Source organism: Lagopus muta, chromosome 1, assembly GCF_023343835.1.
Source record: "Lagopus muta isolate bLagMut1 chromosome 1, bLagMut1 primary, whole genome shotgun sequence".
Taxonomy (NCBI): Eukaryota; Metazoa; Chordata; class Aves; order Galliformes; family Phasianidae; genus Lagopus; species Lagopus muta.
This window is the reverse complement of record NC_064433.1, coordinates 108379665-108392286: the sequence shown is the minus strand read 5'-3', so window position 1 is coordinate 108392286 and position 12622 is coordinate 108379665. Positions and strand designations below refer to the sequence as shown.

General features: G+C 43.6%; 1 protein-coding gene across 1 annotated transcript in view; it reads right to left on the bottom strand.

Moving 5' to 3' along the window:
- Positions 1 to 12622, bottom strand: part of UMODL1 (uromodulin like 1) — a 54734-nt gene that overhangs the window by 16516 nt on the left and 25596 nt on the right. Inside the window, exons 11-13 of the mRNA XM_048952673.1 lie at positions 9454 to 9591; positions 7731 to 8411; positions 5062 to 5174 (exon numbers count right to left, since the gene is read on the bottom strand). Of these exons, the coding sequence (XP_048808630.1) occupies positions 5062 to 5174; positions 7731 to 8411; positions 9454 to 9591 (932 nt within the window). The remainder of the gene's footprint in view (positions 1 to 5061; positions 5175 to 7730; positions 8412 to 9453; positions 9592 to 12622) is intronic.

The following is a 12622-nucleotide window of genomic DNA, read 5'->3' as shown; positions in this document are numbered from 1 at the left end:
GCTTCTTCATCTCTCATTCAGAGAATAGAAATTAGAGAGCTGAAGAGACTGGAGATGTAGATTTGACCTTCTCTTCCAATTTTCACAGAATCACAGAATCATTGAGGTTGGAAAAAGTTTCTAAATCATCTCGTCCACCTACCAATGTCTCCACCGTGCCCACTCATGTCCCTCAGTGACAGATCCACATGATCCTTGAATACTTCCACCACCTCCCTGGGCAACGCATTTCAGTGCCTCATCATTTTTCTGAAAAGAAATTCTTCCTAATATCCAACCTGAACTGCCCCTTTTGGTACCTACGCAGGGCAGCCATCCATAGGAACATCTCCTCCTGTATTAGAGTGGCAACGGGACAAGTCTGTCAGGCACACATAAGAGCCCAGGGACAAACATCAATTTTGGCATTTGCAGTACCATTGCCCACCATCTCCAGGCTCAGCACCAGTCAGAGGAAGAACAGACACAGGCCAGATGGCATTGTCTATCAGGACCAACCTAAGATGAGACAGAAGGCTGATAATTAGAGTACAGCTGTAAAGAGTATGTTGAGAAATCATTTTACACAGAAGGACAGACTTGTCTCAGAGGAACTGGAAAACATCCACAAGTCTTCCCTTAATTGTTTTAATCTGAATGCCCACACAATGAGCCTCACAGGACTGAACAGGATTCCCTTCCTACCTGCAGAGGTCCCCAAGGGGACACAGAGAACACACACACACACAGGCTTGTACACCTGTCTCGCACCAGCGTCCAACCACATTGCACGCAGAGTGCAGTGCACATCTGAAGGCCAGGTGCCAGGGTAGGCACAGACTGTGTGATACCACCCATCAACACTGTGACTTTTTCCATTAGGTCTTGGGGATGCTCACAGATCCTCTCTGTTTCATAACATCTTTTCCCCACACATCTGGGAAGTCTTACTGCATTCTTTCACACTTACAACTAAAAGGTGCAGCAAAAGAAAGAGTGGATCATCACTTCCAAGCCTGAATCAGGTGGTCCTGAGCTGTCAGTGTTATAATCGTACTTAGAAACTGCCAACAGAAATGCAACAGTAAACTGGCAGCTCACATCCCTGCTCTACTCTAAGACCATCTCTTCAGGATACAACAGGCACTTCCTTCCCTTGCTCAGCTTCCTAGAGCATTAAGGGGGTGGGTGGGGACTGTGCTGTGATCACCTCCAACCCTTTCTTCCTTTATACATCTCCTGCAGGAAATATCTGCAGCAGAAGGGCTGGAGCTCAGCCATGAGGTCAGACAGAGCTGGTGTCAGAGGAGCAATGCTCAGGGCATAGGCCGTGGCTGCTGCCAGAGAAAGCCTAGGGAGAGTCAATAGGGCAGATGTGGGAGCTGACAAGACAACTGTCAGAATCCTCATTTCTCTCACACCTGTGCACATAGCCCATGTGCAGGTTTTTGGGGTTTTTTTGTTTGTTTGTTTTTTTCCTGGATTGTCCCAGGTGACTACAACTCTATGTGTCAAAGCAGATGCATCTGTCCACTGTGTATTATCCAGCCAAGCAGACCAAGCTCTGCAGGCATGCTGTAGCCCTTTTTTGAGTTGCTGGAATTAATTGCATTGTATGGAGCAAACCTTCTGCTTGCACCCACAAAAGGGCTCCCACATACCAATAAGCCCTATGCAACAAAGCTTGCAGTGCCCCATGCGGGTGTGCAGGCAGAGCTGGGAGAATGCAAGGGGCAACCTCCCTGGGAAAGCCTGGGCAGCCCCCAAATCCCTGTTCCCTTAAGCCACAGGGCTTCAGGACACAGTCCCTTCTCCCTTTCTGCCCTTTCACAACAATTTCATAGAATCATTAAGGTTGGAAAGACCTCTAAGATCTCCCAACCCAACTACCAGCTTACTCCCACCATGCCCACTGCCCACATCCCTCAGTGCCACATCCACACGTTTCTTGAGCACCTCCACAGAGATGGTGACTCCACCACCTCCTTGGGCAGCCTGTGCTACTGCCTCACCTTTTCCTGAGAAGAAATTTCTGCCAATATCCATACTGAATTGTTGGTGGTAAGCTCTAAGATTTTGTATTTTAATCTTTTTTCTTTTTTTTTTTTTTCTGAACTTCTGGACACTCGCTGATTTCAGAGAGAACTCAGTTCATTCCCAATCTCAACTCTATTTCCTTCTCAGCTTTCTCCTGAAGTTTTTTTTTGTTTTGTTTTATTGGTGCTTCCCTGTGACTTAGTTTTGGGATGTTTGGTTGGTCGCTTGCTTTTTGTTTGTTTGTTTGTTTCTGCCCTTAACAACATTTTTCGTTACAGAGGACTCAGAGCTCAAAAAGCATCACTGTGTTATTCATCTGTACTTGTATTTAGCCACTAGGTGACACTGCAAAACCCTTTATTCAGAAGACCGCAGGACTTCACTATATGCACCACACCCTGGGCTACCAACATAATTGTTGATGAAGCAGGGCTTGAAAAGACTGAGAAGAGAAATTTTTAAAAGAAACTTCCATTTTTCTCACTAGAAAAATGAAATGTCTTGTACCTGTTGTTGCTACTATTTCTGCAGCACACACAAAACACAGCAGAACCAAACCAGGAGAAATAGGTGTGCCAGAAGAGAACCCCAGGAGAGCAAGGCAACACCAGTAGAACAAATGCCAGTACCAAGCGAAGGGAATGACCCTAATAAAATAAGACAACTACACTCTAATTGTATAGATGCCTTAATCCCTGTATCAAATTTCATTGCACACTCAGATAGCTTTGAATGCAATTATTTTAAGTACATTAAGCTATATAAAATGAAGGCTGTGTCAGTTTCAAATGAGAGGTCACCTTGACAAGGCATTGCCAGTTATTAGTTTCCCACTGTGTGTCAGACAGTATTTAAGACACTAGAATTCAAACCAACCTTTTGCATTTAGGAATTTAATACACATCAGTGAGCACATTCTCAATTCACACTTTTCGTATTCCTCACTCATTTTCTTGAGGGCAAGCCCTAGTTGTCATGATTTTCTTCTTGGCTGTAGCAAAGAAGACTAAAACACTTTCTTACCCTTAGCTACGTTGTTCTTCAGGTGCAATACAAGTAGGATGATGGAGCTAGTCTGGACAATGACAGTGCAAATTGTCACATCAAGTTATTACCTTGCTTTCACCTACGCATTATTTAAGGAACAGCATTTCTTTTTGCTGCGCTGCCAGTTTCACCACGTGGCATTTAAGTGCTAGGGCAGCTCTACACAGAAGACCATTATACACATTAAGGCTTATAAATCCTCTCAATTGTAGACAGTAACTCCAAAGAGGTTTAAGTAAAATCTTCAGCAAAATGTATTTAACTGGAATTTGAGAATGCTTTTAAAATCTCTGAAACTTTCCCTTCATACTTTAAAAGAATCAATTTCTGGCCCTTGCAATCTGGACAAGGAATATGCTGACCTTTTTTTCCTGAACTTCCCTTACTTTGGTGTCAAACAACATTTGTAATAAAACACTCATGGCACGTTTTGATGAAGTTTATAGAATCATAGCATCACTAAGGTTGGAAAAGACCACTAAGATCACCTAGTTCAATCATCAGCCCATCTCCACTATGCCCACTAACCTTGTCCCTCAGTGCCACATCCACACAGTTCCCTGGGCAGCCTTTCCAGTATCTTACCACTCCTTCTGAGAAGAAATCCTTCCTAATATCCAACCTGAATCTCCTCTGAGATTGTTAGAGCTATAGGCAGTGGCACAGGGGGTAGATGGAATCATTAACACAGCTCACCTGTAGGTGGTCCACAGAATTGGAGTGCTAGAAAAAGGAGAGTGTGCCTTATAATCACAAGTATTCTTTTTCCAACTGAAACTTTGAGAACTGGGTAAAACCCACACAAAACCTAATCTGGTTCTTTTAAATAATCATGTTACAGATTCTCCATACCAACTTGGATCCATGACTTGCTGAATTATCGCATCCGAATGAGCAGCTCACAAAGAAAACACATTCATTTTAGCCCTTTTTAATAACGTGCTATTGCAAAATAGCCTCAGGCAGCAAGTGATGCTAAATGGAAGTGAGGTCAGTGGAGAGCTGCTCCCTCTTCACTTTGCTAATCACATCCCTTTCACTCTGTGGCTGCTTTTCTGATGTGACAGCTTGGGGCTGAAACAACACAGAGAAAGCTGTGGTGTGCTAACACATCTAGAAAGATGCAAACCAGTAACAACCAGTGGGAAACCTATATGACATCTGAGAAAACACCATGCACAGCTAAACAGAGCACACAATTTCCTTCTTAGAGTATTCCCCAATTTCGTGTTGGCCTGACCTCTGCCTGACTACCAAGAGTTGCCAGTAAGTGTCCTGCAGAAGGTGCATTTGCTGTCAGACTGTAGGTCTGACCACAGTGAGAGGCTGAGGAGACCTCTGCAGTGTTTGAAGAGACAAACAATGGTCAGTATTGGATCTATCATCCAAGAAGGCAATAAAGCAGCCCAGCATAACCAGAGGTTTTCCAAGCACAGATGTGTTTGAGCAAACATCAGCAGGAACACACTTCTGATAAAATTAACCAAGAAATGATAAGAGCAATGCTGTCAGAGGCAATATCCGGGCATTAAGAGTGTGCTGAAGGAGGAACTGACATGGCTGTGTGCTTTGATGTCCTGTGCTCTAATTAGAGACGAGGGCAGAGGTGACTTCACAAGAAACCACACCCTTTGCAGATACAGGATTACAACAAAGGATGATTGGAAGGAATGTCAGCCTGTGACAAAGGGTAATAATGATCACAACGTTCATTAATACAGTGATGCACAGGGCAAGGTTAATGCAGCACTGTGCAAATATTCATTAACATTTCAGTGTATCCCTGGAGGAAATAAATAAACCTGTATAACCAGACACAGGAAGCAGAGGAAACAGAGGCTCCAGAGAATCCCAGATCCTTGTCTCAGCCTAAAACACTGCTGCAGGCTCACTCAATGGGAGTCAGATCTCATAGGTGCATTGAGGGATGCTTATGTGGCATATACCCTTCATGGAAAAAAGATTACACACGTGGTCACATCCTTTTTAGCCACTTACCTCATCAATAAAGAGTTGTTCAAAGTTCTGATATTCCTCACTGCTTGCATTGCTAAAGCCTGGTGAGTATTTCACATTTGTTATCCGCACCATTCCATTAAGTTTCTGAAAAGCTGCAGAGTAAAAAAGAAGTCAATTGTATTACATATTCCATGGTTTGTTGAAAGTCCCAAGCATGCCTGGCCACATGAGTACACACAACTGCCAAAGACTAGCTATCTAAAACATAGCTTCAGCACAGGTGTCCAGTAGCAGAGTCTACTTTTTCTGGCTTCTGGATGCCTCTCAAGAAGGACAGACTTCCCATATGACTTGGAGCTGTCAACTCTACCTCACATGCTCTGGGACTTCTGGAATGTTTCTCTATGGCAGTGCTTGGGCACTGAACTTCTCTTCCAACCTCAGCTCCTATCTCAACTCTATTTGTATTGGGAACACACCAGCCCCTCTGGAAGGCAAACCTTTCCAAGTCCTTCCCTCCAGCCTCACAGGAAGGCTTGCCAGCTGCCTGGGATTAGACTTCGACATTTTAGACAGTGTAAAATAAGATTAATCCAAGAGAGTAAACATCTCCTCTCTGAAGCCGTGTGTGCTGAATCACATTAACATGATCTCAAATAATTTAGGTCATTTTTTGATATCACTGTTTTTGGCATTATTACCACAGGCACTGAAGGTGATCACAGGCAGAAGAGAAAGCATTTCTGAAGACATGATTCATACCTCTAGCATCTTTTTATTGGCTGACCAGACAAGCTGACTGATATCACCCAATCCCATAACCATCATCACCCAATTACCTTCACATCTGCTAACAAATCACTCTTAGATTTAGCAAGTTCTAACACAATAATGTCATTTATGAATATGGGATAGTTTTTACCAAAGACTCCAAGAATGCAACCACCTAGCTAAGGATTCACCTTAAAATTATTTCTGAATCAAGTTACCAGTTTTGCTTTCTTTTGTACCATCTTACTTTCCTCCCTATATATTTCTGTCCTGATTTCAAGAGTGCATAAGACATTAATTTCCAGCCCTGATACTGTCAGACTCCTACACTGAGCTTTACTCTCCACATTAACTGCATTTTCTGATGGAACAATAATGGAAAAGCAGGGCTCTGCATAGACTGTATGGATCACACTGCATCAAAGTCTGTCCTAGTCATACTGTATACAATCTTTTGAGCTGGAACAAGTGCTGGAAGAAGCAAGTGAAGCATCAAGAGAAGCATTGCAGAGGAGAGGAAAGTTATGCCTCCTTAAAGAAGCCACAAAAAAAGGCTTCCTTTGTCCCAATATACTTCTTAACCCCAAAGGAACCCTAACAACAACCACCACCATCACCACAAGCAAGATCAAAGACTCGGGGTTTGCTTCGTGCTGTGGATTGTGCTGCACTGTAAGCATAGGTATTTCATAGGTATTTAGGATATAAACCACTTTTATCTGATAGAGAGAAGGGAAAATGTTCTGAACAATTTTCAAATGGCTATATACAGATATATACGTATATAAATACATATATATATACGTGTTTAAAAGACATGAACAGACTACGAAGGGTTGGCTGTTAATCTTCCAGGTCAGAGATGTTGCCACAAGGAGGAGCTCTATGTTAAATTTCACCAAATGTGGGGCTTTGCCCTCTCAATTTCCTGCCTCCAGCTGGTGAGACACTCCTGTGGTGCTCCTCTTGGCCCTCAGGAACAAGAAAAAAAGAAAAACTAAAAGACTTAAGCAGTAAATGGAGCTTTTCAATTGAGGTCAATATGTTGAATTCAAAATTATTCTTTCTCCCATTTGGTCAGCAAGCTCCCAAACAGGTTACATGCCTGGCTCTGTTCCTCGGTCTTGCCAATGCTGGGCAACAAAGGATGCAACAAGAGGGAAGGCAAGAGAAGAAAAGAGAAACTGGCATAGCTGCTGTCCAGGACAGCAGGATGGGATATGTGGACTCTGTGGCACAAGTGATCAGGCCTGGTGATGTGCTGGTGGCATAAGAGAAGTTGGAAAAGTAACAGATCTGGATCCGCATGGCCAAAAAACAGAGTTTCCAAGGAGAAAAGAACACAGAAATCAGAAGTGGGGATGGGTCAATGGAGGCCTTCAGGAACAGGAGATTGTAGGGAAGGGAAAAGAACAGAGGAGTATGGTTTGGGGTCAGGGAGATGTGGAAGGCATGATGGAAAGAGCAAGGATAAGCTGAAACAAAACATAAATAGATACCAGTAGCTAATGCACTAAAGAAAAAATATTTTCAGTGATGAGCAGACATGGCAGCATTCCTGTAGCAAAAAAAAAAAAAAAAAAAAAAAAAAGAGATAACTGTGGGCTGCTGCTATAGAGCAAGTAGTGGCAGAGCAAGTAGTATATATTTCCATGAGCCACACTTAGAACACTGTATGATTTGCTTCATCTGCTTTGGGAAGAGGAAGTGTAACATTGATAAAGCTATTACCTGAAAGTGAAATTATTATGACATATCAATTTAGAAAAGAGTACCAGTTCCTGCAGGGAAATAATTCTGACATAGACAGACTAATTTCAGCCACCTTCACCCCAGATCACTGAGAAAATTGTGCATCTTCCTGGACTCTGGGTGAAGTTTTCCTTCTCATGCAGTCATACTGCCATGCGTGCATGCCCAGCTGAATGCATACTCACTGTGGTCCATGGCTGGGCTTGGAATTGATCTGGGAGGCAAGGAGAAGCCTGGCAGAGCTGGTGACCCCATGGCTGTGGTGTGATTCTCAGCCCAAGAGCTGTTCTCTCTTTGTGTCTGTGTGTGTGTGTTGAGAGTGGCACTGAGAATGGAAGCTCCTGCATCTCCTGTGGCTGACAGAGCTGTGACAGGGCCATCTTGAGAGTGGACTTGAGGCTCTTCAAAAGCTGCATGACTTCCAGAGATATCGAAGACTGTCTGGTTTGATAACTTTGGCAATGGAGAACTATGTTGCTCTTGCTTGTCTATGCCAGTGGATGCATTTGTGAGAGTGGCCACTTGCTGCGATGTACAAGGGGAAGACTCAGCCAATGAGCTCTGCTGTGATGGATTCGTGGTGGTCTGCTGCTCTGCAGTCACAGCTGTGGGGCTATTGTCTCTGGCCATGTGTGGAGTCAGGCTTTTATTCCAAGTGGCTGGAGGAGTGCTGGTGGTGGAATGGTGCGGGGGTGCTTGCCTCTCACTCAGTGGCAGCACAGCAAGGTGGTGTGTGATGGTGCTCATCTCAGAGCCTGCAGTGATGGTGGGGAAGGCAGAGGCTGCAGAGCTTGCTTCAGGAGCAAGCTGTGTGCTGCTTGCTACTTCAAGGGCTGTTCTTTCAGTCAGAGGGCTCACGATCTCACCTGCAACACAATAGATGTAGCACTGGAACCTCAAACCAGACAAGGAGGCATCAGAGCATGCTGCGTCAGACCTGGAAATTGGGCTGAAACCACACAGCCACATGCAATAGCTTTACAGAAACATTCAATATTTCATAAATGCATTGTAGCCCATGTGATTTTTGTGGCATTGAACCTGTTTACCTGCATACACAAAAAAGCAGATTTGAGTCCTGAATCTCTTCTGGTTAGCAGGCCATGGGTAAATGCAGGGGAAAAAATTAGTCACAAAGATACAAAAATAATATTTATCTGCAGTCGGTCTTTAGGCTAATCAAGGAGAAGTTCAGAGAGACTACATGCAAAGATACAAAGGCAGCTCCAAAACAAATGTCTCATATTTTATTATGGCGGCCCATGACTTCAGAGGAGGACGTTGTGGAAAAGGCAGTAGAGGCTGAATCTTCCTGCCAATATCCCATTACATGTTGTTGCCATGTGACAGATGGCAGTAAGGGTCTGACATGGAAGGCCATATGAAGCAAAGGTGTGTCACTGAATTCCTCTATGCAGAAAAAATGGCACCCACTGACATTCATTGATGCTTGCTGACCAAACAGTGAATGTGAGCACAGTGAGTGTCAGTGGTGAGTTTCAGCAGTAGTGACAGTGACAGTGTGTCACCTCTGCTGGTTCATACTGTTATGAGTGCAACATGTGGGCTCTTGTTAATTGCTGGCAAAAATGAGAGCTAATGTCAATGACTGTGTTGACAAATAGTGTTCTGTAGCTGAGAATTTGCTCTATCAAATAGTGTTATTGTACTGTTTGTGTATGTTGTAATTTCTTGGAAATAAATAGGAGGCATTACTTTCAGAACAACCAATGTGTGAGTCCTACTTTCACGTATAGAGAGGTTCTTCTTTAGCCAGAGACTCCAAAGGTGCATCTCTACGTATTTTGTGAGCTATATAAAAAGTTGCAATAAAAGCACAGGTAGAAAATTATAACTTATTTCAACTTTCAATGGCAAAGGGAAATGACATGGCAGTCTTCTGCTCACCCTCACAGTTTCTTCCAGGCCGGGATGGATTGGTGTCCACGGTTGTCTTGCATCTGCAGAGATATGAGCCCATCAGATTGATACAATGTGCAAACATGGAGCAGTCATTGTCGGTGGGAGAAGCACATTCATCCCAGTCTGTAAGATAAAAATGAGGAGATCAGTGAGACAGCCCCCTATCTGCATTGAGCTAGAAATCATCACAAGAAGTCCTTTATTCAGTATTTGAATTTAAGAATGTGATCTGTCATTTGCCTGACAGACAAGCTCTAAGTGATGCAGAACGCTAACGGCGTTGTTGTCCTGTCACATAAAAATCAACCTTTGTCCTTGTACACTTAAAAATATCTTCTCCGGGTACTGATTTTTTTCAGACTTTTTTTGTTGTTCTAGAATTAAACGCTTACTTGTAGTGAGAAAAATTCTGTGTGTCTGTACCAGGGCTACCTCATAAGTACACAGTTCTGCATAGCATACCTCCATTAGTAATGGATAGTTCTCTTACCACTAGCTATCATGAGCTAGAATAGTAAATAGGAACTGAATCCAAATCATTTTCTGCTTCAAATAAAAGGTAAATGCAAATAGTAAGCACTCTTCATCTCTTAACAGAGGAAGTGCTAGGGGAAAAAAAAAAACTCTTTTTATAAATAATTTATTTTCACAGGTAACACTAAACAGATGTGATTCCCTCTGGGACAGTCTCAGAAAAAAACATCCTAGCTCATCAAGGCATCACTATGCTATAAGGGTGTTCCTTAAGTCTGATTTCCACCACTGTGAATGCATTAGAGATGCTTCTCCCATAGGGTCACAGATCAGTTTTATGGCTGAGTGCTTTCACTCCTGAAGAATTTTGCTCTGGAGTCTCATACCACCACTTGCAACTGTTCCAGTACACAGGCAAAGGATGAGTTAACGCTTTGCATATGAACAATCCCACTGAATTCCATGTGACCACTCCCTGTGTGCACTCACTTGTGCATATACATTCACTGCCTCTGAGCAGAGAGCAGAAAACTAGTCTGAGTGCCATCTCTTGGGTTAAATAATTTTGATCAGAGGCTCAAAAATTGTTCTGAACAATGTGTTATTGCAAGTACTTGTTCTGCAAATATGCAGAGATTAGTCACAGAGATTAATTCTCAGAAACAAAGGAAAGCCCCAGTCTAGAAAGAGAAAGCACAGAGCATGTGTGCATGCACATACAGGCGTGCATCTCTTTGCTTGCACGCAGGCTTCCCCTTTCCTCCCAGTTCATATTTCAGTTCTTTTCTCCTTCTTCCTCATTAGATAATTGGTGTATCCATGATTGTTTCCATTAGGTAATTCCATGTGACTGTGGCCAGCATCTGGGTATTAATTTACAGCCTGAGCCACTCAGGGGGAATGCAAGAGCACACAGGACTGACTCCAACACCAGCAGTGGAAGTGCTCTCCCTCATGACTTATTGTGCCATGAGGTAAATGTGACTCCTGATGGCTTCAGACACCATCAGAGAGATGCTCAAATGCTAATGCCAAGTAAGTTACATTCACTGGTTCCATTGGCTCAGAGGGTTTTCTTTCCCATTACCTAGCAGGGCTTTTTAAGCAGACTTCACTTCTGAAACCACATTCAACTACACATCAGGCCAAACACTGTCCTCCATAGTGCTAGCACATGCACTTGTATACATGCACACACACACATGCACAGACACACACAGACTTCCTGCACCTGCCATATTGTTTCACTTCTCTGGGAATTGGCTCCTGATGCTACCCAGGACATGATATTGCTATACTGACCCGCATGACTCCACACGTCCCTTTCTCTTTCCTTGTCGTGCCTCATACAACAGACAGCCTCTTCAGTGTCTCAATTAATCTTGGCAAAAAGTTTCATAATTGTATGAGACTAGAAAGAGGGATGCAAAACTACTCCACTCCCTGAAGTTGTTCTGTCCCTTCTGACTTTTCATCTTTGCGGTTCCAAAGCAAACTCCCTGCTCTGCCACTGTCACTAAGCCAAGCACACCAGCCTACTGGTGGCCAGGCTCCGCAGAAGTCCAGGTGGCATTGCTCTACAAATGTAAGAGGAACACTGTGTGGTCTTACTACCAGAGGGCACACTCCAGGATTCTCAGAAGTAAGGAAATGATACAGCCTTGAGATCTTCCAATATCTCTTTGGAGATCTTCAGCAGCCGCTTGGACATGGACCAGGGCACCCTGCTCTGGGTATCCCTGTTGGAGCAGGGGATGGGCCAGGTAGACCCAGAGGTCCTTTCCAACCTCAGCCATTGTGTGATTCTATGCCTTCCTCAAGCACTGCACTCCTTGGTCTTATTTTCCACATTTGACTTTAAGAAACTCATGTCAAACAAGTGCTTCTTTGGGCTGAGCTAGGAAATAGATACCTTTACGGTAGTCCTAGGGAGGATAAAGGAGAGTGGAGAATTTGGCTGCACTCATGGATTAGAGTGCTGCTACTGGAAGCCATCTGGCTTTCTGCAATTAAAAAACATCCCCAAAATATTGCCTTCTTCTCCACTCCTGCACACTCCACACTCAGACTTCATGTGCAGCCAGGAGAATATCAATAATATTTGTAAGGGATGTTGGCACACATCTGCATCTTGCAATTCAGCTCCTGCTGGTGCTGTGATATTTGTAGGCTTCAGGTGCAATTTCTCTTCTGTTTTTTTCCTGTCATCCATATGCTCTGCAACTCCAAAGGGAGTTTTCCCTGATCACAGCAAATAAGCTTTTAAGTGCTCAGTGCACCAAGAGAGAAGAATAGCCCATTCTGTTGACTTTGGCAACTCTCTAAGCTCTGGCTGGCTCTGCCAGCTGGGAAACCTGAAGCCAGAAACGAGTCCTTTGTAGATAAAAATGGTGATTACTGAAGATCAAACAAAGGCCCAATTTAACTAAATTCCATACATGTTTCTTCAGTCCTATTCACTGAGAGGACATTTGGGAATTTCTTCAGCTAGATTTGCTAAACCCTGGCCCAAGTTCAGCTCCGCAGCCTTGAAGTGCGAAACTGCCTAGGAGGCATGAGTATCTAAAGGCTACAAATACTCCAAAGTAATCCTGTCCTCACTTCAGGGCAAGGAAGATACGGCAAAATTCCCCCAGCTGACAGAGGGGAGAGGAGAGGAAAATCAATGGGGAAACAATGG